We start from the raw sequence: 26,452 nt of genomic DNA, 5'->3' as shown, positions 1-26,452 counted from the left end.
CAAAAAGGGGGGCCAACATGAGGGGAAAAAAAGGGGGGGGGAGGTAAAAAGGAAAATTTTTAAAAAAAAAAAAAAAAAAAAAAAAAAGAGATCATGTCATACAATATAAAAAATGACAAAAGGTTTCTAAAAAAGTAATAAAAATTTATTATTAAGATATGCAAAGTACAGAGAACATCATCAGGGTAGTGTTTGGATGGAATTGATTGCTTTAAGCATGGGTTACCATTTGAGTGGCTTTTCATAAATTAACATGGAAAATACAGGAATAGAAAAACAAAAACAACCCACTTCATATTCAACTTTAGTGTGTCTCTTTGACATTCTTTAAAACACTGAACAAATTGGGGTTGAGGGGAATAGATTAAATATTTTACCTTAAAGATATTTTAAGCATCATTGCAGCTCCGACTCAAGAAGTGTCAGCTTGCAAGAAACATTTATATTGCATAATTCATATGCAGTCCCTGTCTTATTGAGGTAATGGAGGTCAATGGTGCCCAATGGAGCCACCATGTGAGCCAGCTGGATAAAAATGGGTTGATATAGCAATGATTTCAGGCTACAGGTTTGCCGAAGCAGTCCGTCAAACAGGTATCAAGTCCTTTCTGACTGGGAAGATGTCCCACGTCAAGCCGTCACCATATGGCGGGTGGCCGGATGGGAGCAGGACCCGTGTCACCCAGTGGCTAAACACGAGAGAGACAAAACAAACATCATATCTCTGATCACATATAAGATAAAAACCTGAGCGGCGTGTTTGTACAAACAATGAAAACACACCTTCTTTTCTCCACTCCTAAGAATACTTTCCAGTTGTTCAGTTTGCCATAGTTGAAAGGGTTTCTGTAAACCTGACAAATTAGAAAAAGAAAAAAAAAGTAGTTAAAAAAATAAAATAAAAACACGGTTTTATCCAGTTTGAAAAGAAACCACTTGTATCATTTTGCCATTGGTGTTATGGGGTTTAAATTGTGTTTTATTATCAGATTAACTCCAGCACATTTCTAGGAATTCTTATTAGAAACAGTTCTGTGGAAAAGTATTTGTCTCCTTACAGGACCCTTCTGTTGCTGCTACAAAAATGTAGCCAATTACCATTAACTGATGATTTAAATTAGAGTTCAGGTTCAGCATTTTGTATTAACTTAGGTTATCTTGTGTGAAATTCAAATGAGCTTGAAAATGGGAAACTGCATGTGACAAAAACAATAAAACATAAGAAATCAAGAGGCAAATATAGGGCATATATTTTTAAATTCTGATTACGGTACTTGAATACCTTTCCCCAGGCTGCCAGTCTCTGTCTTTCCTTCTTGTTAATGTGTCTGTCAATGCTCGTCTCCCCTCTGGATATGAGAACTGCGTGCCAAACAGTCAGAGCTCCCAGAGCCACGCCCACTGTGCTGCAGAAACAAAATACCTTTTAGTTCGTCTACTGCCAAAACAACAACAGACAATATCTTCTTGTAATCAAAGTAAAACCACAGCCTGCCATCAATTTCAAAGTGACAGCAGTGTTGTATTAGAAGAGTGGAACCAGTTAGAGCAAAGACTTTTGTCTGCTTTGAGGCTTTTCCCTACATTGAGAGTAGATTACAATTATTGATAAATGAAAACACTTTTTACCTGGTGAGAACCCACATGTAGATGATGCTCTTATGAATCATCCTGTCCTTAAAGGTGTATGAAGGTGCGGGCGTGTGGAAGTTGGTCTTATCAAAACAGAAAAAAAGTACAAATGAATCACCAATCAAATGAATAAAGGAACCACTCCTTAGCTTAATCACGTGACTGTGCTTTGTTATTGAGATGATACCTGGCCAGATGGGAGAAGCCCTATTAGAAGTCCCATCCCTGTTACAGGAATGCCTGGCTTTTCCAAATCCAAATGCTTAAACCGCTGAAAGAGCAGCCCGCCCAGGTGTGAAAGACAAAAAGACAGCAAAAAATTAACCTCATTGAAAAAAAAATATATATATATATAATTTTAAAAAGTGCAAGGATCACAAGGAGAAAGCAGCAGGCCAGCTGTCTGACCTCAAGAGCGCTGTACGCGTCAAGGAACAGGTTTCTGCCGCTGATGCTACAGTAGACACAGCCCAGGGTCATGAACAGGCAGAAAGAGAAGAAGTAGCGGTGGTTAAAATGACCCACGCAATTATTTAACCAAGCTAGCAGGTGGAAATTAAGGAAAACGAGAACAAAAAAAATGCTTTCAGCCTCTAAATAAACTTTCTGAAAAAGCTTATACAACCAATCGAGTTAAAAATGACAAAGGATACGGCAATGATGGTCCATTTTCAGAATGCACCTGCAAGGACAACAACAAAAAAGGCATTTTAGGTACTTTTATTAGCAGTCAGTGGTGGCAAGTCCTTTATTCCAAAATGTATTCAAAAGCAGCCTCTTCCACAGATAATGGTCTGAAGCACAATTCCAGGAAAAAAAAAAAAAGTTTTATACAAGTTGAACAAATAAAAACATTCACATAAGAAAATATGAATACAAATCATGAAAAATAATAATAATAAACACATATTTAATTAATAAAATCTAAATCTGTTTTTTAAATTAATTTAAAATAAAAACAATTAAAACTAAAATTGAACTGCAGCACCAGACACTTTAAATAACAAGACAAAGTGGAACAACAAAACAAAATTTTCCTTCAAACATTTAGCCATACATATGAATAACTTATACAAAACGGAAAAAACATCAGCCACTAAGGAGTAAAGACATTCACTCACCTGTTACAGATACCACAGTGGTGTGTTCTTGCTGGTTTAGGCATGATGCACTTTTTACAGACCGACACAAACGGCCTGTCATTTTTTTCCTACGAGAAAGAACGCGTTGTGTATCTTTAAAGAGCAAAAAAAAAAGAAAAAATGGCAGCACAGCTAAACTGGTTGTTCTGCAGAGAAGCAGATTTTGAGAGCTTACTGTGGGGGGATACCCTGGGGAGGTCTTAGCAGCTTTGTAGTAGTGAAAAGCGATCATGATGAGATTCCAGTGTCCATAACAAATGTGCCAAGCAATCCATGCAGGGGAGTAAGTGTTTAAGACGAGAGGAAGAAGCACCATGTAGGCTATCACCAAAATGGAGCTGGTCAGTATCACCACCAGACAAACAAACACCTAAAAAAAGAAAGTACAAACATGGGACAATCAACTACAATCATATGCGTCGCTGCAAATTTTATCCTTGTTAAAAAAGTATTGTTTTTCACAAAGAAGACAATTAATTGAAATCAGTCCTTAACATTTTGTTTTCAGGCTGATAAATGTGTAGTGGATGCAAAAATGATAAAGCTGGGACACAACAGATTAACATAATGATGTCCAGTTTAAAGGATCATTACAGACCCAATTTAAAGTTCATCCAATCTCAATCGCAGTGGAAAAAAAACAGCCGGGAACGTGGAGTACGCCAAAACAAACTAAGGCTTATTATTAATACATCTCCATTGTCCAAAACAAGGAGAAAAGCCTGAGATACTCTTTCAAGAGAAATCTTCACACACAGTTCAATTTACAGCCTCACTCACCAAGCCAAACCAGCGTGTGACATAATCCACAGTCCAAAACACTGGTTCAAAGATGGAGTCAAACACTACATCAGAGTCTGTGAGGGTGTTGAAACAAAGCGACTGCACCAGCAGCCTCATGTAGGCCCATATTTTCCTGAGCCACAGGGGGAGTCTGCTCTTCCCTCGCCTGCTGCAGAATCGCATTCGCCCGCTGCGAAGCAGGTTGAGCACGGAACCAGGACTGCACCGCATTCTGCATTTGTGATGAGGAGATGCCTGCAGAGAAAAAATAAAGATGCAGAGTTAACGGTCTTTAAAACTTAAGTTTGATAAAGAAATCAAAACCTTAAAGCCATTAAAGCTGTGATACTTGCTTACAAAACTATTGTAAATTGGTCAATTGTCCTATCATGGCTTTGATCAACGATTGGAGGATCAAATACTAGATTTGTTTAATTTTATTCATGAAATAAATATACAAAAAATAAAAACTCCCAGCATTTTAGTCCATAAAAGCATCAAACAACACATACTTTTGCAGTTTAATAAATATCTGAAAAAGGATAATCTTCTTGATCATGCCATGAAACCTGTCTTAGAATCAATTAGAACCTTGTTTAATTTATTTCACAATTTAATTCGGAGCCCAACTGACCATAATTAGGCACATCCAACATTTTGAAGTCGGAGATGAGAAAGATAAGTGACATACAGTTAACTAAAAATAATTTCCAATAGAGTATAAAGCTAATATTTGTATAACATGTCAAAAGAAACGGGAGAGGCAGTCTGGCTTGACTGCATTCCCAACAGGGTGGTGTCTGGGTGGAGGCTGCTGTGGCTGTGCAGGTGAAAGGGAGAGGTAGTGGTCTATTGGGCAGCAGATTTCTGTCACCAACACACTCACTTCATCAATCAATGACAGGATATTCAACAATGACCAACAAAGCACCTTTAATTGTTTCTATGTGAAAGAATAGTATGTTGTGCATAATTCATGCTCCCAGTTAACTGTCTCCCTGCGACATAAAATACTCCCAAATCCCTTTTGTGTGGATGTCATAGGCAGCTTTTGGATACCATTGTGTACTGCGGCTCACACTGACATTTAACGACAATGTTAATAGAAATTTACAGAACTTACCTGTTATGGAGAAGAGGAATAAGCCGAATTAACCTTTAAGGACGTCATAGTTAAAGTGAAGATAAAGCGGGCTTGTTGCTATTTAAGTGCCAGAGTGGGTATCGGACCTGTCAGTAAAACACCGCTGAATCCTGACCTGGAACTACTGCGCATGTTCTGTAGACTTATTTCGATGCATCATGGTTATCTGAGTCAGGAACTGCGCATTAAACGCACATCAGATTTTAATTTTCGTTACTCATTTTTATTATTGAATGTTGTCCTTTATCTTTGTATTACTATAAATCCAATATAATTAAAAAAATCATACAACAAGTTTGTCAAATCAACGAATAATCTAAAAACTGATCATTTGCTTCAGGAATTGTGGGAATTGAAGTCTTCCCGAGAGGTCAACATGTGGAGTTGTCTATCTACCTAGCTAGCGGCAGTCTGTCGTGGTTGATTTCAGTCATTATGTCGTTTTGTTTTAACTTCGACATTTCAGGGCAAGCAAACGCCTCTCCAGAAGTGGATGGAAATAAAGTGCAAAGCGGAAGCAAAGACGATGGCGCTAAATATGTGAGGAATGTTTGTTTCTTAATCTTACGTTCTTACAGCCTATTTTAGTTGCCCGGGAGAGTAGCAGAAGTCTGATTTGCTGGAAAGATAATGATAGCAATGGGCTAAAAGATTATTAAATTGGATTTGAAAACTTATTTCTAATTTTATTCACGACGTGCCAGCTAGCATGGAAATAAAACTGCTATTCAGCTTTTGTTTTGGTAGTCTACTTCCACAATAAAAGCGGTATAAATAGAACTTATCCACGGCTTTAAAAATACATATGGTATACATTTAAACTTTTTTAGGTGAAAATATATTTCTAAACTATATATATAAAAAAAACAGATATATTAAATTTAGGACTATTTTAGTAATGTTTTGCTTACTGGTCATTTTGCAGAATAATGTAGTTTTTAAAAGCATGTAAACTTGGAAAGTTATTTCTTTCTTTCTTTCTTTCTATCTTTCTTTCTTTCATCTTGGCCCAGGCCTTTCCATGTTTACATTTTCACCCAGATCATTTGGGTTTAAAATTTGGAGGTCCCAAATTCTTTAATACTTATTTACATATTTTTACCAGACTCATAAATAAAGGCCAAATAAAAACATAAAAAAATAATCGATTACAGTTTTTTTTTCTGTAAGCTGCTCTCTTGATCATGGTATTCACTCTCACTCTAATTTCTTTTCTTACATGACTGTGTGTATCTTAATATTTTAGAAATCAGACAAAAGTGAGGGACAGGATTTATATTGATGGAAAGTATCTTTTATTTTTACATCAAATCCTTTGAGCCCTTCTTGACTTTTAAACTATTTTGATGAGGGAAGGAGCATTTAAAAGTCCTTTGGCTTACTTTCCACTTGTAGCTGTCAGTTTACATTGAACTTCTTAGTTGTCTCACATTATTGATATAGCAAAATCTATTACATACTTTTTCCATCTTAGTTATTTAGAACACGCTATTTAAATTAAAGCCATGTATATTAGTAATAGAAAAAAATACAACAAAAGCTCACAATTCAGACATTTTAGTGGAACCGCTTCAGTTTTTGTGCTACAGACAAAAGAAAGTTGTAATAAAATGTCAGCTGTTAACCACTAGAGAGCGTTAGTTCATTTATTTTCCAATAGGAGACCCGTAACAATGAAAGGTTAAAGAGAAAAAAATGTGTTTGCGTTGGCGTTCTTACTGATGGGTAGACTGTATGAATCATTATTAGCTGTGCAGACACTAAACTACTAAGGCATGATGGAAGCTTTTGTGTTTTTTTTTTGTTTTTTTTGTTACCAGAATTGTTCTGTGGCCCACATGACATATGCAAATAGTGTTTTTAAGTCACATAATGAATCACAAGGCTGATCAGCAATCTCATGTCCAAGTTTAGCAACCAGTCAGCCAGCTCATTATGTCATCATTAGATTGCTATTATTATAGAAGGAAAGAAAACTGACAGAGAAAAACTCAAGAATTAACGTTCACTTGTTAATGTTGTAAATTAAATTAGTAGATCTATTAGATGTGCTTTTAGCTTTATCTGTAACATTAAAGCTAAAACACAGCTTACATAAATGTCCTCTTTAGTACTTAGGGTTTCTTGTTAGAAATCTAAAACATTTTTGCTGTGAGGCTTTTCCTGAACGATACTGATTATCAGTTTTCTTTGACCTGTCAATTCTAATTTTGATCAATTTAAAGATTACGACAAAGGGAAAATAGTACTGAATTAAAAATCAAAGGTTGTCCGCTGTCATGCTTTGAGACCCTGGCTGAAAAAACGCATCAAAGTTGGTTGTTGCAGTTGTACACTGAAAATGAGTTCTTAGTTTTGATCATTTATGGCGATGGATCTGCACTCTGTGTTTGATTATGTAAAGTTTTTAACCACCTAAGAGGAATTTGGTGTTAGCCAAAGCCGCAAAGCCTTGGCTTTCTTAACTTTCTGTCATAATGTGCTGCCATGATTTCACAGAGGCTTCTGAAAGGGCCTTTGGACAAAATGGAAAACATCTAGACCATTACTCAAGTCAAAATCTCAACCAGTTTTTCTTTCATGTTCTCTTACGAGTTTTCATTTGAATTTCAAACACATTGTCTCTGACTGAAACTCACGGTCAGCTCTTTCATTCCCTAAAGCATACTGCTTTCTGTTGCAGGCAGAAGTTGATGATGATTTACCAGCCGGTCCAGTAAAAGAGGCTAAAGAGCACCTTCCTCCATCTGACCCCGAGTTCCTCCTCACTGATGGAGTCTTTGAAACAATTACCATCGGAACCCTTCCTCCTCTGCACTTCCTCAACGAAACCGTTTTCGAGAGGACGGCCTCAGAGCGAGAGGACAGGGAGAAAATCCTGTCTCACAGGGAGGAGAAGAACTCTGATCTCATCTCTGGTGTGTACGAGGGCGGCCTGAAGGTGTGGGAGTGCACTTATGACATTCTGGAGATAATGGAAAAACAAAGAGAAACATTCAGTGGGAAAACAGTGCTGGATTTGGGTTGTGGAGCGGGGCTGTTGGGAATACTGGCCTTGAAGCGAGGAGCCAGGCAGATCCTTTTTCAAGACTATAACAGCACAGTCATCGAACAGCTCACGGTGCCAAACGTAATCCTAAACTGTGAAGAGGATGATGAGGTAGAGGGTGATGGTGAGAAAAAGGGGAAGGGTAAGGAAAAAAAACAAGAAGATGGTTGTGTAGAGAAAGGGAAAGAGGATTTGAAGTCTGGCAGCCCCCCTCCTAAGAAAAGAGCAACAGATCTATCCAAGCACCCATTAATGAGGAAGTGCCTCTTTTACTCTGGGGACTGGAGGACATTCCTTCCTTTGGTCTTAAAGAAAGAACCACAGCCCAAATTTGACATCATATTCACATCAGAAACAATCTACAACACTTGCTACTACCCTGCCCTACATGAAACGCTGCACAAACTGCTGGGACCCAGTGGTCTAGTCTACCTGGCCACCAAATCACACTACTTTGGTGTAGGTGGTGGGCTGCATCTGTTTGAGACATTTGTGGAGCAAAGGGGCGTTTTCTCCCTGGATCACCTGTGGGATGGGGCCGAAGGCCTGCAAAGACATGTAGTGGTGCTGCGTTTTAAAAAGCAAAATGACAACTGACAAGGAAATGTCAGCTGGTTTTGAAATTATTAATGGACAAGCTGTGAAATGAGTGTTTCAGAGATGCACTGATCAGACGATTTCCAGTCACAGATTTTGTGAAGCTCTAGCTGACTGGTACAGTTTTGTCTCTGCAGACTATAAAAAAATAAAACCTTTTTAAAAACCTTTTTGAATACATTGAAGTCTTTTGTAGTAACATGTTGGATAATGATATTGCAGCCCAATGTTTCCAGGCTGTCTGCATCATGGTGCAACTGGTTATGGAGGAGAAGTTCCTCTGCAATAAAAAGAAAAAAAAAATAGAACTTCCTGTAGAAGTCCAGTTATAGTTTACTAACTTTTTGTTTTTGCCAAACTCAATATGTAGATGTGTACCAAATCCTTTTAAATTGTAGCTTAACAGGAACATGAAGCAGACTTTTTGTTACAAACAGACACTGCGTGGCTACACATATCTTTTTATACAGAGGTTATAAAAAACAGTTTTAAAATTCAAAAAAAATTTCCATTGAACTTTTTCCGAGAAGAATAATTTGAAATTTTCCATTTACCGTTACCACTGTACCATTTAAAATGAGATTTCAGAAATATGCCATATGTCATGAGGCTCAAACAAACTTCCCCAAATCCCAGGGATGACCCATGTAGAATGAGTAAACCAGTCAGCTGGCTGAAAGAAGGCGTTTCTTATACTTGGAGAACAAAACAAAACGCCTGTTTCGAAATATTCCCGACAATTACGGACAGTCATGGTGTTGTAACTAAAGGAGGGGAATCTATTTTTCCTATTCTGGTAAACCTGAATATGGGGGAGTTTGGTTTGCATTCACTTTTCAATAAAAGTTATCAGGTCATTTAAACATGTTGGTGTAAAATCTTTATGTTATGCTCACGATACCCTGAAACTGGTGTTTTTACCATGAGAAATTTCTAGCAGCCCTTGTGAACAATCAATAATTATATTTAGACCAGAAGACATCACACTTTGCATAATAATAAAATAATAAAGAAAGTTCAATGTGCTAAGATTATGTAGGTAATACTTTAAATTGTCATTAGCATCATATTTTAATGCTCAGCTTTGCTACTGCTGTTAGCGTTAATAACTGAAGACATTAGCATGTATTCCCTAGAGTGTAAAATTTCTAAAAGTTTGCCAACTATTCCACGAAGTTCCCTGACAAGCATAGTTGTTTTGTTTCTTTTTAAAGGGTCAATCAGTGTGTATTTGCTGCAATACGTCAGCTTCCTGCTGTTTACTGAAATGCTCCCAGCCCCCAAAGCTTGAAAGTATTTGCATGAATGAACAGCCGGCATGCCTCTGCAGAAAATGGTTTCCTTCCTAGGAGCTTGTTTCTCCTGTTGTGCTTCCTCTAACGACATTTTGAAACATCTTAACCGATACCGACAAAAACCTCCAGCAAAATCATTTTCCCTCAGGATCAGCATCCACACAGAAGACTGTTTATAAGTGCGACCTGTTAGGGGGTTAGGTGTTGTGCGTTAACTTGCAGAAAAACGTATAGAAAAATCTGAGTTTTAGATTCCAACTAACAACACCAATAAGAGCCAGTCAAACAAAAAACTCTGCCCATTCCAGTCACCAGCCTATTTCTAGCTGCATCTTTTTTTTTTTTTAGAAATATAAAAATTTTTTAGAATTTTAATAAGAAATAGGGGAAAAAAACTTTAAAAAAATGCATTCTTGGGTTTCTCTTTCTACTTTTTACTTCCTACAAAGAAATTTGAATATGTCAGGAACTAAAGTGATGTTAAAAGGGGGTGTTCCAGGTCTTTAGATGCATGGGGAAGACAGAAAGGAAATGGGCTCAGTGACCTTTGCAAGTGTTTTCCCCAGTGTTCAAACACCAGCATGAAAGCCCAGCTTGTTTCGGCCATCCAGCGCAAAATGTCAATTGCAACTTATCCCACAGGCCTAGGGACAGAGTTTGAAAGTGGATGCTGGCATCACGGCGCATCAATAGCGAGGGGATCTCTTTGGGGTCTCTGTACCACCTTTTTTTTTTTTTTTTTTCAGGATATATGACCCTAATGGGTCCTGCTCCAAAACAATGAGTCTTGACATGTTTCAGGCATGTATAAGGATCCAGGAAATGTGCATAGACGTGTAGCCAAGCATGGGGTATGGAACTACGTGATAGTTTCCCAACTATCTGGAATCCCCTTTTGGTAGAGAACAAGGAAATCCAGTGAATAAATCTAAGAGGGATTTTTTTGAGGAGGAACACATCAAGTCCAGACTAGTTGTTTGTACTTAAGATAGGCAGTTGAGGAGGATGAGGAAATCAGCTATTTTTCCCCCTTTACTAAGCTGAACAATAGGACTCTATGAAGAAGTCATTACATCACTATCATGCTTGACTTTGTCTGAACAGCAAACAAAGTTATACGAGACCTAGTTTTTCATACAGTTTGGTAGAAATCCATCTGAGTATGTGCATTTTCACATTCATCCCTGCAGCTATTGCTCAAAGAACTACAGTAATCTTTTGGAAACATTAAGTCAGCAGCTCTTACATGACTGTACTGTTAAACACCCACGAGGGTATGAGCAGACTTTCCAGTTCCCTATTGTGCAAATACATTTATGCGTTAAATGCCACTCAACAAGTATGTTACACAGGGTTGTCCTAGCACGGTTTCTGTTTGCATGAACTGACCGACAAACTTCCAGTGTGTTCACTTCGTCATCTCCTCTCATCTTGACAGCTGTTCTGTGGCCTGCGGGGGAATTCCTGGTTCCTCGAGTAGACACAGCCTTTCCCCTGCTTACTTTATGGGAACAGGGGGCAGGGCAAGTCAGATGGTTTTCCTCAGAAACTATTATGTGTTGATTCATGGTGAGGGGGCGTGCTGTTCACACCCACTGCTTCCTTCTTACTGGGAAGTGACTGTCAGGCTTACCGTACAGAGGGAGTGTATGAAAAACAGAGAGGAGGGAGGTTTTGATGGGTGAAGTGAAAGGTCCGTATTTAAGCACTTTTGCTGCGAATGTCAGGCACTGTTTCATATTTTCTTGGGAGTTGGAGGTCATGGAAAAGCAGGTGAATCTTTGAAGGGATGTGTGTATGGAACAAACAAGGACTCCTGAAGTGTGTGTGTGTGTGTACACACGGGAAAACACCTGGTTTTAATGAAGAAGAACTTTTCTGATACAGCCAGGATCTGGGAAGATATTTTTCAGGTACGTGGTAAAACATCCAACATTGTTACATTTTGATATGGATATTAGTGTAGATTTTCTATTTAAAAAAAAAATTAAAAAAAAAAACGAAACCAAATGCAACAGTTTTTGAACGTGTTCAGGAACTCTTATCGTTTCGTTTATTAATTCTTGTTTATTTCTTAATGAATGGATGTTTCTTGTCAAGGAGCCGGCCCGCAGAACCGGTTGCTTCCTTGTTTAACTGCCAGGAAGGTGTGAATTTCCCAAATGTGCTCAGGTGTGGTTTTCCTTGGAAGGCTTTCTATACTGTACTGCACCCTCAGAGAGCACAGACTTTAATACATAAACCATCATCAATGTTGTAACTTTGAGATTAGCATTTATCTCGACCGTCTCTATCAATATTGACTCTAGGCCTTGGATGAGACGTTTTTAGCTTAGTTCAGAGCAGCCCAGTTAATATCAAACTAATTTACTTACACTGTGTGTGTCTGTAAAACACTGACCCACAGCAAGTTCCTTTCCTGGCAGTGTAACTGATTATTCATTTCATGTCCTGACCGGAGCACCATGACCCTCATCAGTTAGTGGACAAACTTTCGTTTTTGCGGAGCTTCCAGGAACACTTGAGTTTAGCAGAAGTCTGAGGTCCCGAAATGGGGCGTTCCAAACTCCAGAATGGAATCTATTTAATCAGGTCTGGCCCATACACTGTTCATGAACATTTCAATTTTGCGCCTCACGTTGATAAAACATATCCTAAGCTTTGAAGTCTATATTTGCTATAAATACTCCACTAACAATCATTATTAGCTACGTGAGGCTGAGTTTAGTCACCACAGTAATCATCTCTTGCTCAATCTTACCATGGAAGAAGCTGCGTTGATGTTATCATCTCATCCTCACACTGCTGTTCTTGAGAAATGGGGATGGGCGCTTTGTCATTCTGTACGCCATGTAACAAGCTTCTTACTCCCTTTTTCTTGCTTAACTCTGAAGTTAATGTTGCGGTTATTTATACATACTCTGTGATGTTTTTGCTGTGTTTGACTGACTGAGTGGTGATCTAAACAAATTGACACTGACATATGAATTTCTTCAGACAGGTTTGCCGTTCGAGGATCAGGAGGCCTCTGAAGTCGCCGTGCTGATAAGTGCTCCGCTGTGAGAACTGAATTCCATAGATGGTGGCATGTAAAGATGTCATCTATGGATCCAGTTCTTTTGGCTTGGTACTGGTTTGTCGAGCACGTACGGAGTCCAACAGCAGCTTTCACGATCATCTGAATCGATTCATACTGGGAGGCCTGTAAGTGTTGAATACAGACTATTTTTGTATTTGTGTGTTTGAACTGGAAGTTCAAGTTGCCTAAAATCCTGAGTTATTTTCCTGGCAGTTAGTTGGAATTGAATAATAATTGTAAATAATGAATGTTTTTGTTGCAATTCAGAAAAGTGTGTAACATTTGGTTTTTATGTAATTGTATTTCATTTTATTTCTTTTTGTTGTATGATGCAATATTTCCTCATATGTGTTGTTCCTGCTTTTCCTGCGGTATTTGGGATTGAATTCTGTGACAACTATGATTATAATTTGTGACAACAGGTAAAATATGTAAGCAGAAATTACAACTGATTTAATCTGTTGTTTACAAAGTTTTACGAAGTTCGCAAAGGACTCTGTAAATACAATGAACTACGAGGTGTTTGTAAATTGAAAATTGCTCTTGCTAGCTGTTTTTGCAGATGAAACAATATACACAAAAAAACCTGTTTAAAAACAAGAGCATTGAGAAATGTATGTAGTTTCTAAAACACCGTAGCTGGAAAGAATATTCGTTATTAATTTGTAACCAAACGCAATGAAAACTGAAACAGGAAATATCGACATTATACTCATAATATCCTCCTGAATCATAACGTAAGGACTGCCACATCATGAGATCAAAGCTGAATGTTTCACATTGGAAGGTTATTAATTGTAGTTTCACCTTATTATTCACTTCCACCCACAAAGAAGTTAGTCCTGCTCTTACGAAATGAGTTGCCGCTACAGTTTCAGCTGTTGCCATTTACTACAAAGTACTTCTCTCAGGGCATTTGACTCATAGGAATTGTGACCTTTTTGTTTAACCGTGTGTACATCACTGTGAACCTACACAATTCTCTACCATTCTGATCACAGTTTAAACAAAATCAGAGGTGGAGACAGTGATTGTTCAACTTGAATACAGTTTATTTCACACAGATCGAGCTACGCTGTAGATGGACGTCAGTCACGGGGGTTGTACTCTGTATTTGAATACCCCATTTATCATGTGGCATAGGAAATGTGGTTTCTCTTGCACCACTGCATGAATAATCAATGCATGATGGAAACACACCAAATTCATCGTAAACAACCTGCAAAGAATTAACATAGTGAGGGTTTAATTTTGGGTTTATTCAGGTTTCATTTTAACAATTAAATGGAAGCAACTCATCTAATCTTTATTGGTGCAGCACTTTTCACACAAAGTCTGACCCCCTATGTTTCATTTACACAAAGTTTAATTGGGATTGTTAGTAAAAGATTTTGTGAAACGCGTACACCACAATCAACTCTGATCAAGGAAGGAAGGGTGTGAAATAACTTCTTTAACTTGTGTATGTGTTGTTAATTTTATCCCTGGGACTTGATATTTTTTAAATAAAATATTTTAAAGAAAAAAAATCTATTTCCTTCTTGTCTTTATTTATCTTAAATAAAACGATGGCCTGCCAGAAAAATATTTTTGCGTAGATCTGTACTTTCACAAGAGATGTCCTAATCATTCTGGTACTATTTAAACTGAATATGTAAACCTTATGTTGACTCAAGAATTTTATTTTTTTATACATATATATGCATGGTATCATTACAACGTGATGATCTTTATGCTGGGATCTTCATGCTGTCACACTGGCCGAGCTACAATAATATTCGGATTGGTATTTTTTTCTAAACGTTATTCACTTTAGGAATAATCACAAACAGTTATTATAAAATGTGGCTCATATTCTGTGTGATTTCCTTTAAACATTATTACAGCTATTTATACATTAAGCATCTGTGTGTAGTAAAACATTAAGTAACATGCTAAAAAAAGGAGCAGTTTTGAGGTTCTTGTGAGTTCCTTTTTTATTTGACAACTCCACCTCACAACATCACCTAAAGAATAAACCAGGACAATTTGCAGGTATACATCCAAAATTTAATATACATTGGATAAATAATTTAATTAATATAAAAATGTAAAAGTTATAATAATGCATCACTTAAAAAAGCCAAATAGCATAATTAATTTTTTATTGACAAAATTTGATAGATTCTTAATATAACACGAACTATTAATCATCTAAATTGTCATCATATTGTCAGTTATGACAATTATTTTATATATACGTATCTACAGTACTATTATGCGATGTTAGAATATATTTACAGTAGTAATCAAAAATTATACTTTCTCATTAAGGCCACATTTCTGTAAAAATATATTTTTATTGGTCTAATCTTAAACTGTACTTTTATTAACTGTAGAAAAATAAATAAATAAATAAAGGCTTGAAAACACCATTATGCATAGTTAATGCGTTTCACTTAGTGAATTGAGTTAGTTAATATTAAATAATATTTCAATTTACTGAACATGACTGCTTCTTATTTCCTATAATATGATTATACATTATTTTTAATTAATTATAATTATATTATAACGCAATATTGTGTTCCTTGCTAACACGTTTAATTAATGTTTAATTTGAACTTCCAAAAAGGGAAGTTGTTTCTGTTTTACAATTAATAAAGAGGGCTTAATATACTTTATGAAAGCATCAGTTCGACCACCACGAATAACAACGTACAGTTTCAGGAGAAGCTTCTACACGTTCAATGCCCAACCCACCATCCCAACCCTGCTACTGGATACGCCCACTCACAATGAATCAGTCAATCATAATCAGCCACTAATCCTATACTCCATGTTTATTGGTTAAAACTTCCCGTCAGTATTATGACGTAATATCCTTGTCCAACCAATTGTTAGAGCTTTTTTGTGTGGAAGGAGCAACAAGAGTTTAGCAAAGTGGGCGCACTATTGTTTCTGGGACCTTTATGGTGTAGTTTTGACTACTTTTGTTCATCGGGGAGAACCGATACAAACTCCATACACTTTGGTTTTACTTTTAGAGAACAACCCGGTTTATTCGAGGCCGTAGTATGGATGAAATACGGCCTAACAGTGGTGCGCAAGCCCACGGGCTGGTGCCGCTGTTTCCTCCCGGACTGCAGGCTATATATGGGGAATGTCGGCGACTTTACCCCGATCAGGCCAACCCGCTGCAAGTTACTGCCATTGTTAAATATTGGTAGGTAACACGATATGCTGTAGCTGGTCTGAGTTATATTCATAAGTAGATATTCTAGCAAATAGTAGGAAAAGTTTGTGTGTCAAAGGCTAAGAAATATCATTAAGTTAGCTTAGCGCACAATGCTAACGTTTACAGTTACGCTAACAAACATCCAGGAATATCCTTAGAAAACAAGTTCAAAACGACATAAACTTGGTTCAAACACTACATATGAAAGCAATATTTAATTATTTAATCCTACTTATAGTTTCATATTGTGGTTTACAGCGTTTAGAAAGAAGAAATCGGCTGTGGTAGAAGCTCAGTTCACTGACAACAAAAAGAAAATTTTACATGGTCAGTGGTTTTCCTTTTCCAGGCTTGGTGGACCAGACCCCTTAGACTATATCAGCATGTACAGGAACACGGGCTGTGCGGCTCAGGACGTCCAGGAACACTGGCACTATGTAAGCTTTGGACTCAGTGACCTGTATGGAGATAATCGGGTCCACGAGTAAGTTCATTTTTTTGTGCTATTTTTCTACATTTGACATAATTTATTTCTATTAATTTATGAGTTGTTGTTGTTTTTTTTACGACTGCATTTTGTGTGGGGAGAAATGGTTAACATGTTAACACTTTACATAATAACCACCTATTGTTATAGCAGTTTATTGATTTTGACATGCATAGTGACTTTAGCAATCCCTTGCACTTGAGATTAAACAAACATGGAGTTACTGTTGTTCTTAGGCCACTTCTTTCCCCCCCCTAGATTTACAGGAACGGACGGGCCCAGCGGATTTGGGTTTGAACTTACCTTCAGGCTCAAGAGAGAAGCGGGAGAGACAGCACCTCCAACGTGGCCTGCAGAACTCATGCAAGGCTTGGCTCGCTACGTCTTCCAGTCAGGTAAGATTCATAAATCTTACAAAATGGCTCTGATGAAGAGTACAGTGGAAAAAAAAAAAAAAGAAAAATGTTCCTGCAGTTTTAAAGTAATCAACGATATCTTCTGGACTTTAATTTGTTTGTGTTTGCTCAACCATTATTAGACTCACTGGATAATTTTTATTTTAGAACTGCCTCTATATGCATGTTTCCAGAATATGTTCTTAGACTGATATATTTCAATGTGCCTGGATGGAAGAGTCATCAGCACCTTAGATTCCCAGGAAGTCTTGTTGCCTGTGTCCCTCCCCCCCCAATTGGTGCTTCAGTTCAATTATTGACTTAATGTCCAAAAATTGAATTTATCGACCAGAGAGAAGTTAGATAAAGTCTTGCAGAAAGAGAGGACATCTAAGGATCTTTGCGTTGCTTTCCAGCTGGGGTCAATTTGCTTGTGGGTGGGCCCTTAAGTTAACTCAATGCTGATTCTTGGCCATCTTCTTTTTCTTTCCTCTCTAGACAGGGTGTTTATTACCTCCCAAGTAGACGGATTCAGTCAGATGGAAATCCATTTTTAATGCATTTCATTTCACATCTGGACCCCAGTTTCATCCCTGTTTTCACTTCTTTTTGTTCTTTTTTCTCACACTTTTCTTCTATTGTTGCTCTTTCTTTATCACCTTAAGGGAATTAAGAATAGGGATGAGTGCAATTCTCACTTTATGCAACATACGTTCTCTGTTTTTTTTTTTCCTTTTTTTTAATGTTTCTGTAGAAAACACATTTTGTAGCGGGGATCATGTGTCATGGCACAGTCCACTGGATAACAGCGAGTCTCGCATTCAGCACATGTTGCTTACTGAAGACCCACAGATGCACCCCATCCAGACTCCGTTTGGTACCGTGAGCTTTCTCCAGGTGGGTTTCAATACCTCACATAAATAAACAACTTCGCTATACATACACCGTTGGCCTTGAGAAGAGGCTGGGGAGTCGTACTTAATTAGGAGATTGGGACAAATTGCTTTCAGTGCTTTCAAACGTTGGCTGCCGTTCCTTTTATCCAACAGAAGAAAAGATAGCACTTAGTTTGAGAAGTACAAGGTTCCTGAATCCAGACAGAGTTGAGTGTCAGCAGATTTAACCTCTGTAGCTCCCAGAAATACATAAAAAAAAAATGTTGTTTTGACACGAGACTTTCATAACGTTCAGTGGAGATGCACAGTTCGAATTGCTTTTTTTTTTTTTTTTTTTTTTTCCTCAAGTTAGGTGCATCAAGTCCAGTAAATAAAAGGGGAAGAAAACGATAAACAACATTCTGCATGCTGCATGAGTTCCTGCTACACTTTATGAAATTCTGCGCTCTCTATAGATTGTGGGCGTGTGCGCGGAAGAGCTGCAGGCGTCCCAGCAGTGGAATGGACAGGGCATCCTGGAGCTGATGCGTGGAATCAAAGTGTAAGTAAAACCGTTGAAGGGGGGGAAAAATCCCAGTCATTATCCTGATTTATTGCATAACTTTTTGTCTGGTTTATAGAATTTGATGCAGTTTGCTTACGTTTACGTTAAATCAAAACAGATTCTTGAAAACAGCGCCATCAGCTCTTAGAATTATGGATGTTGGTATCAAAACAAATGTTGATATATATATATATATATATATATATATATATTTTTTTTTTTTTCTTTGAATAATACTTTTGAGGCTGAAATTGCAAATTAACTGCAGCTGCTGAAAGCAAGGAGTTTTGTTTGCATAATAGTTACTGTCTTATTGAAGTGCAAAAGTAATCTGTTCAGCTCTTGAGATAATGTTGAAAGGCGGCTTGAAGTAACTGCTACAGGACATTTGGCAGTAGATATTTAAGTCTCCGTGGATTGTTGGGCGGGGTGTTTTAGGACTGAACCTGCTTCCTGCAGATTAAATGCGACCTCATTATATTGGAATATCTGGGAAGCGTGCATGCACACTTAATGGGAATCTGGAACTCTTTGTAGTCTTGTCCGACTTCTCCCTAAGCAGTTTTTGGGGCTGCAAAAATATTTTACACTAGATGCTGTTTGAGGAATACGAAAATATAGGATGCAGGTTTTATTCTAGAGAACCTGAGAAACATTCCATCAGAGTTGCTGCACTGTTCAGGTTAATACTTTGTTGCTACATTATTAATTAATGAAAAACAATTAGTCCCTTATAAACATAAATTCAACCTAATTGCAGCTGGGTATGTGCTTGGTATGCGTACATTTTTGTGCTGCAGCTTTAGGTTCCTGCATCAATAAATTAGACCTTTAAATATTTAATCTGAACTTTAACATTTACCTAGAGAAGTCTGAGCTGCTGAAGTGAAGCGAGTGTGGGTGTTAATTTATCTCATAAGATGAATCTGACGCGTCGTGCTGGTAGATCATTTGAGCGCAACAACCCCGACAAAAATAACTGCGGCGTCGCTAATGAGTTAAAATATGATCTGACGCCAATTTAATGTACTGATTCATAACTAAAAAAGGTTAAAGCTGAAAGACAGAGAAGCTCTTCTTTCAGTAACGTGGGTGTTGATGAGTCAAAACGAAGCACCGTATTGGTGATGAAACACTTTGAATGTAGTGAGTGCCAATGTGAACTCATTTTGTGAGGAAATGGATAAAAAAAATCATCTGGCTCTGCAAAACTGTGACCGAACAGCTGGACAAATTCACAGTTCTGAGTAAAAAAAAAAAAAAAAAAAGTATTTATTGTGTTATGAGTTCTCTTTTGTTAAATGATAGTGTTTTGCTCAGATCAGCTCCTGTTAAACGAACTTTCTATTGAAAAGCAATCCATATCACTTACACTTTGAGTGTGTTGTGAGCCGGGAGTGCAAACTTTGGTCATTTGATGACTTTCGAGTTTAACTTGAGGTTAATATTGATTGTCTGGTTTGCAGAGCTGGCGGCCCCTGGCTCATCACTGACATGAGGAGAGGGGAAACCATTTTTGAAATCGATCCACATCTACAAGTAAGGTTTCATTCAAATCTGCACACATACAGTTGCTCTTAAAAGATTATGAATGCAAAATTAATTGAGAGTAGATTAAGGAATTGTTTGTGCATCTTCATCAATTAGAATAGCATCAAAAAGTTAATTTATTTCCAGTATCTAATTCAAAAAGTCAAACGTTCATCTCACATTGAGCGATACGCTGTAAGTCGCATTGACGTCAGTTAATCTTTAGTATTTCTAGTTACATCTAATTGAAAGAGACATTTTCAGAAAATCAGAATGTTGCAAAAAAAACAACAAATGTTTAATTCAGAAAATCCTATAACCTCTGTAATCATGGTGAAACTGCTGAGCCGTGTCTACGTACGCAAAAATTTCTTGATTGGGTTGAAATCTATTCAAGACTAAATATTCAGAATGAATCGTTCATATGGGCACAAAATGAATTAATCCAGTCAGGTGTTGGCACCTGCTCTCACTGCCAAAGGTACCAAAGACAGACTTTATTCTGAATAAAAGCAGTGACATGAACAGAGTTGTAAAATTTCCCTAAAAAAAAAAAAAAGAAGAAGTTGTTTTTCAGTCTGTGCTAAACATGAAAACAAACACAAACGTGTTTTCAGAATGGTCCCATGCAGCTTCTAATAATGCCTGAGAAGTTACAACGCTCTTTAATTAAGCCTCCCACTCTCTCAGAGAGGTCAGACTGACCCCGCGTGCGCCTTTATGAGCTGCTTTTTTTGTGGGGGGTTTTTCCGTGGGTTTGGGAACTGACAAGCTGACGGGACGCCCCTCTCACATCCCCGTCGGCTGCTGTAAAACCTGCTTGCTCTTCTCGAGCGTGGAGCTGGGACGGTTAAGCTACAGGCTAAGCAATGCGCTGTTGATGTTTCTGCTGTTGTCTCATCTTACAGGATGAGAGATCAGCAGACCAGTTTTACTTCCCTGACATATCACACACATGCACAGTCAGTTTCAGTTTGCCACATTCATAATTACAATTGTTCACATGGATGGCGTTCAGTTTCAGTCGGCACGAACCACCGATATCGATCAGTGTGTAAATGAACCCAGATAATGAGCTACGCTTCCTGAACAAAATCGATCGTAACTTTTTGATGATATATATATATATTTTTTTTATTTCTTGAGATGCACTTCTAAAATATTTGGCCCGTGTGAGTTTCACCTAAGCTAGTGTTAATGTTTGCGTATGTCTGTTGCACATCCAAGCAGGAGAGAGTGGACCAGGGTATTGAAACCGAAGGCTCTAACCTGAGCGGCGTGAGTGCCAAGTGTGTGTGGGACGACCTGAGCCGACCTCCAGACGACGAGGAGGACAGCCGATCCATCTGCATCGGATCGCAGCCTCGCCGGCTCTCAAACAAAGGCGCGGCATCTCCTAAAGACTAGAGGAGCAAATCTAAAACACTGAGGCGCGAAGCGGCTTTCGGTAGCTCATAGCTCTTCTTTTCTTATTCCACTCAACAGACACAGAGCAGATCAGAGAGACCCTGAGAAAAGGACTGGAGTTTAACAGCAAGGCGGCCTTGCCACCCATCAGCAGCCAGAAGCAGAACCACGACAGAGCTCAGTGAGTTTCTCCTCCCACACACCAACCCACTTGCATGGGCTCTGCTCAGCTCAACAGGCCCCAGAGAGAGAGAGAGAGAGACAGACCTCCTTCATGCACAGTGACTCAGAACCCCGCTGACATCTGAGCTGATATCACCATTGTTTCCAAGATACCGGCATATTACGTTGGCTTGTCTCTGTTCATTTCCTCCTTTCTCTAGAACTGGGTTTCTCCTGCAGAGTGGGTTCCATGACAGGAATTGTGAGGCAATCTGTCTACATTCCCTTGTGCTGACAAAGCCCTGCCATTTCCTATACTCTTCCCTCGCCCCCCGGCCCCGCCCTACAGTTTTTCCACTGTTTCATCAGGAAATTTGTCACTTTTGGGACCCCCCACCCCCTTACAATTTATCTTGTTTTTTAGAAGTCGGAAGGACAGTTTGGAGAGTGAAAGCTCAGCAGCCATCGTTCCTCATGAGTTGGTCCGAACTCGCCAACTGGAGAGCGTCCATCTGAAATTCAACCAGGAGTCCGGCACTCTGCTGCCCCTCTGTCTGCGGTACGGCCGAAACAACACCACTCACACACTTAATTCACCATTTTTAAAATGTAGGAAAAAAATGGGTCAAGGTTCATTTCAGAATAAGGAAACACTCTGGGGAGATTATAGATAACATCAATTTCAATTGAGCAAAGGTGCAGTTGTGCCTAGTTGCCTAGTTTTCTCTTTTTTTTAATCAAAATATATATTTTTTGTTGACGAATTGTTATAGATGTATTGGAAAGAGTGTTCATAAACTATTTCTTTCTCTGTGTAGGACTCTTAATACTAGAGGGAGACCAGAGACTAGTTTTAGAGAGAGCAGCCAGTTTGAAGTGTGCCAAGACAAAAACAATGCTGTCTTTTTAAAACGACTTCCTAAGATAAAGTTATGTGTCACTGGATAGACACACAACTAGTATGTCATCCGTGAGCCGAGACAAGATTTCCAGCACTATTTTTGGAAAGAGTAATCCCTCTGGGTTTTTGGGGGGATTTTTTTTGTCATAAAGGTCCCACAAATCGCAAACTCACATTTGGACAGGATTGTTGAAAACTGATTATGCACTTTAAGAATTGCAACTAGAGGGAATTGAACTCTGTCCAGACTCCTTAAAAGCTGTGAAATTTCCCTTTAGTTGAGCCTTTTAATTGGAAGCTTCAAAGCGCGTTACTGACTTTGTGTTTATCTACAGCAGGGGTGCCCAAACTTTTTGAGAGCAAGATCTACTTTTTTTCTCACCAGCCACCTGAGATCTACCTCATGACACAAAGACATAAAAATTACAAATTAAACTCTATTGACTTATTTTATATGCGAATATGCATCAGTTGTAGCAGAAATAATAAAGTGACAGAAAACCTGATGCAGTTTCTTCCTCAGTGAGATTCTGACACTGGGGGGAGGTTACTGGTTTCTCAGTCAGAAGCTGGTTGCAGACCTGACGCCAGCAGGTGTCAGTCAGTCATGGTAGATCTGAACTTTGGTTTGATCACCTCAATATGAGAAACTAACCAAAGAGCCCAGAAAAGCTAAAGGCAAATCTTCTGAAGTCGGGATATAATTAGTAGAATTTGTTAAAACTTAATGAAATATATTTGTCCTATTTGATGTTTGTTGTGACGTATGCTCACAAACGAACGAGGTAATTAGTCCAAGTTTTGTCGTTTATTGAACATTCAGAAACTACAGCGGGTGTGATGAGCCACAGCAAAGGTAAACAAAGGAAAAACAACCCGAACAGACAATCCCCTGATCTACAGCTTTTAAATGTAATCTGCAGTGCAGATGACCTCAAAATATTTGTTTAAGCACCTTCTAGTAAATATGCTACTAACAATTCATAAACAATTCCTGCTGAAAAAGTTTGTGACTTTAGGTTTTAATCTTAATCTTAGGAGCTTCAGCTGATCAACATTTTATGACAACGGCTTAAACAGTCAAAATCGATCAGTTTCTGTCATTTTAGGTCGGGCATCCTGGCTAAAAGTAAAAACGGCTTTCTGTCTTTGAACATGGCAGGATTGTGGCAGCTCTCACAGGGTGACTTCTCTGGAGTGTTTGAGTCCAGTCAGGCAGTCATTTTAAATGTTTGAAAAGATCCTGTGGCTTCAGGAGCAAAAACTGGTTGAGCCAAAACAATGTGGCTCCCTGCCTACTGCAGGCCAATAAACACAAGACGGCATCTGAGAGAGAAGGGCGCAGACCTCAAAAGAACAAAAAAAATGTCTTAAAAGGCCACATTTCCAAAATGCTTCAGGCACCCTCGCCCTACAGAGCACCCAAATATGAGACGTTTACATGTGGATAAAAACTGATGCGGACGGTCCTGATGGCTTCCAGCTTTAATGGCATGAGAAGTTCCCAGCAGATTACATAATATCCCTTAGATCATCTAAGGTCACATCATCTTAATGCCACTTGAAATAGTTTTGGGATGGTGGTTTACAAAAACATACATCAGGCCATTGTTTTCCTTTATGATGCTACTACGTGGCAGAGCAACGTTCTCAGCTCACAACTGGAAATTATTATAATATAATTTTTTTTTTACTTTTAATGAAATGTGTACCATGAATACTTTTTCCAAACAGTACCTGTAGCACAGCTGCTTAAAAAGTAAAAGCAATCGATCGCCGTCTTCATCTTCCTCCTGCACACTATTTCGTCTACTTCAGTCACATTTGAACAGCCTCACACACACTTCCTCAGCCTCTCTTTCACTCTCAATGTCAATTTCGTCTAAAGGCAAATTCACTTTTGATCTCGTCCTCTTCATCACGCAGCAGTCCGTCCCTTTGAAACTCAACGGTAAAAATCCACATACGATAACAGTAAAGGCTTATAATCCTCAAATTACAGTTTATTAGCCTGACCACTAAGGCGACAAAGCAGGCTTTTTGCAGTTCCAGTATTGACATTGCGATGATAACTGCTATGTAGCTCCACTACAAAAAAGAACAGTTTCTCTGTGGAACGATGTGATATCTTGACTCTTTACTACGACGTGTTTCTATTAACCAGTCTGAGTCAAAGCAGCTGTTCCCTTCAGCTTTGTGGCCGTCTGCTCAGCTGGAGCAGCTGAACACACAAGGTAGAGCTCTCCTGAAATGCAGCCGGTAAACAGACTGCCGACCCGGTGCTGCTCTCATCTTTCCACCTCTCTGATCTTCAGCTTCTCGTCGCACACTTCCAGTGATGCGTTCGCTCTGCGTTCAGGTTCAAACTCGGGTCAAATGGAAGATTGGTAGAGCTTTTTACCACTGGAAATAGTTTAAATTCGCTATTCTAGCCCCCAAAAATGAATTATCTCAATTTTAGTAATAAACGCATCAACATTTGCCATGCGTGGTATGGTCTTAAATTTCTGCTTTTGATGTTGTCTCACTATAAATAGTTTAGGAAGTAAAAGCAAAATAATTGTTTTTCACTTCCATAATATTTCTTTCATGAGATTTGACTTGAAAACAGAATAAAATAGTGATCACTAAAAGCTGCCAACAGTTAACATTCAGCAGTCTGCATGTACAAATACTGCAGTCAGAGGGAGAGAGGAAAATAATGAAGAAGTTGTATTTCACTTATTTCTTTAATCTTGAAAATAATGATTATGCCGCAGAACTTGCAGAAACGCCCTGCTACTTGTCTGGGTCAGATGAAGCTGTGCGTAATCGGATGAACTAAAGGATTCATGCTGCGTTGTATTTGATCGTGTGCAGGGGCAGGTTACTCCACGGGAGACACTTCACGTATAAAAGCATCAACGGAGACACGGCCATCACGTTTGTCTCCACTGGAGTCGAAGGAGCTTTTGCCACTGAAGAGCATCCGTACGCGGCGCATGGGCCCTGGCTTCAGGTACGCACAAAGACGGGCTGAGTTGTTTTGGTGCGATTTGTTTACACTCAAAGCATTTAATTGGTGTTTGTCCTTTGCCCCCATAGATATTGCTGACTGAAGAATTTGTTGAGCAGATGCTGGGGGATTTACACGAGCTCGGCTCTCGTGATGAGGTAACATAAAAATAAAAATAAAATACCCTTGTGCTTTATCTTTTACTTTCGGTTTGCTTAGCTGCCTCACCTCTTGTGTCCTTTTCCTTTTGTTCAGTCAAAATTACCTAAGGAATACAGCTGGCCAGAGAAGAAGCTGAAGATTTCCATCCTGCCAGACTCTGTGTTTGATAACCCATTGCAATGAGGCAGAGAAAACGCAGACAAATGTTTTCCAAGAGCATCGCTCCCAGACCGAGCTGCAAATCGAAACTGTCATCCACAGGAGGACTGCTTCGCTCCGGAGGACGATCCTGGGGATCAGCCACACATTTCTGACTGTTACTGTGTTCTTCTCTCAGACTAGGCCCATTGTTTACCACTTCTCTCTGAGGTGCGAATACCTTGAGGTTACCAACCCAGCCTCAAACCAGCTCGTTCAGATGGTTGTTCTGTGAGAACTTTGCTGCGAGGCAAACGGGATGCTTGTATTGCTCAAATAGAACAAAACGAACAAAAAACAACTAAAATATACATCACTGACACAGCATCCTTGATCATCAGAGACTGTCTGAAGCAATAACTTGGTTACATTTTATGAAACACTACTATTTATTCAAGTGGCCTTAGAAAAGGGACTTAAATGGCAAACCAGTTTATCGGTCTTGTTTTCAGTTGCTCCTTTTTTTTTTTTTTTTGTATAGTATTTACAAATGCTGGACATTTTTCTTTTATGTGTTTGGGTTCACACCAAAGTTTTTGGCTGCCAGTACCGTCTGCGTCTCAAATCTGTCAATAGCATTGCCTTAGCAAGCCGCAGAGCTTCGGTTAGCTACGCTGCTGTCGTAGCTCCCTCTTTGCCAAGAGCCTTACCCCACAGTGTTACTACATATGACATTTATTTTCCTCATGCAACCAGGTGTGTTGTTTTAAAAGTTGAAATGCATTAGGTTTTCAGGAAATGTCAAAGAAAATATATCAGTTTCCCATAACATGGGAACTCCTCAGTGCCTTGAGCTATTTTCCGTTTATATACAGCACCTGATTGTTTAAAAAAAAA

At 38.7% G+C, this 26,452-nt stretch overlaps 3 protein-coding genes and 1 long non-coding RNA gene across 5 annotated transcripts; 3 read left to right on the top strand and 1 right to left on the bottom strand.

Moving 5' to 3' along the window:
- Positions 1–123: 123 nt before the first annotated feature.
- On the bottom strand, positions 124–4,809 carry zdhhc16a (zDHHC palmitoyltransferase 16a). The gene is made up of 11 exons (XM_015054577.1): positions 4,681–4,809; positions 3,555–3,812; positions 2,950–3,144; positions 2,754–2,842; positions 2,286–2,314; positions 2,041–2,174; positions 1,820–1,903; positions 1,630–1,715; positions 1,283–1,406; positions 784–854; positions 124–689 (listed from the first exon to the last, which is right to left on the bottom strand). The coding sequence occupies exons 2-11, from the start codon at positions 3,786–3,788 to the stop codon at positions 587–589; spliced, it is 1,149 nt and encodes a 382-aa protein (XP_014910063.1). The 5' UTR covers positions 3,789–3,812; positions 4,681–4,809; the 3' UTR covers positions 124–586.
- Positions 4,810–4,989: 180 nt separating this feature from the next.
- Positions 4,990–8,516, top strand: mettl18 (methyltransferase 18, RPL3 N3-histidine). Its single transcript, XM_015054578.1, has 2 exons — positions 4,990–5,241; positions 7,385–8,516. Exons 1-2 carry the CDS (start codon positions 5,137–5,139, stop codon positions 8,345–8,347), a joined length of 1,068 nt encoding a protein of 355 aa, XP_014910064.1. The 5' UTR covers positions 4,990–5,136; the 3' UTR covers positions 8,348–8,516.
- A 2,808-nt stretch (positions 8,517–11,324) lies between these two features.
- Positions 11,325–14,250, top strand: LOC106961064 (uncharacterized). The gene is made up of 2 exons (XR_001427704.1): positions 11,325–11,555; positions 12,644–14,250. It is a non-coding gene; the product is annotated as an uncharacterized LOC106961064 (long non-coding RNA).
- A 1,196-nt stretch (positions 14,251–15,446) lies between these two features.
- On the top strand, positions 15,447–25,913 carry sufu (suppressor of fused homolog (Drosophila)). 2 transcript variants are annotated; one of them, XM_015054576.1, is made up of 12 exons: positions 15,447–15,926; positions 16,288–16,422; positions 16,684–16,820; positions 17,575–17,717; positions 18,172–18,257; positions 19,727–19,799; positions 21,021–21,174; positions 21,276–21,378; positions 21,784–21,918; positions 25,120–25,258; positions 25,345–25,413; positions 25,511–25,913. In XM_015054576.1, exons 1-12 carry the CDS (start codon positions 15,778–15,780, stop codon positions 25,598–25,600), a joined length of 1,413 nt encoding a protein of 470 aa, XP_014910062.1. In that variant the 5' UTR covers positions 15,447–15,777; the 3' UTR covers positions 25,601–25,913. The 2 variants fall into 2 exon arrangements, with proteins under 2 accessions (XP_014910062.1, XP_014910061.1); XM_015054575.1 differs by having other exon boundaries at positions 15,449–15,926; positions 21,018–21,174.
- Positions 25,914–26,452: the final 539 nt, after the last annotated feature.

Source organism: Poecilia latipinna, unplaced genomic scaffold (assembly GCF_001443285.1).
Source record: "Poecilia latipinna isolate Pla-1442-1.1 unplaced genomic scaffold, P_latipinna-1.0 Scaffold1261, whole genome shotgun sequence".
NCBI classification, from domain to species: Eukaryota; Metazoa; Chordata; class Actinopteri; order Cyprinodontiformes; family Poeciliidae; genus Poecilia; species Poecilia latipinna.
Note: the sequence above shows the minus strand (reverse complement) of the source record. Positions and strands in the feature narration are given on the sequence as shown.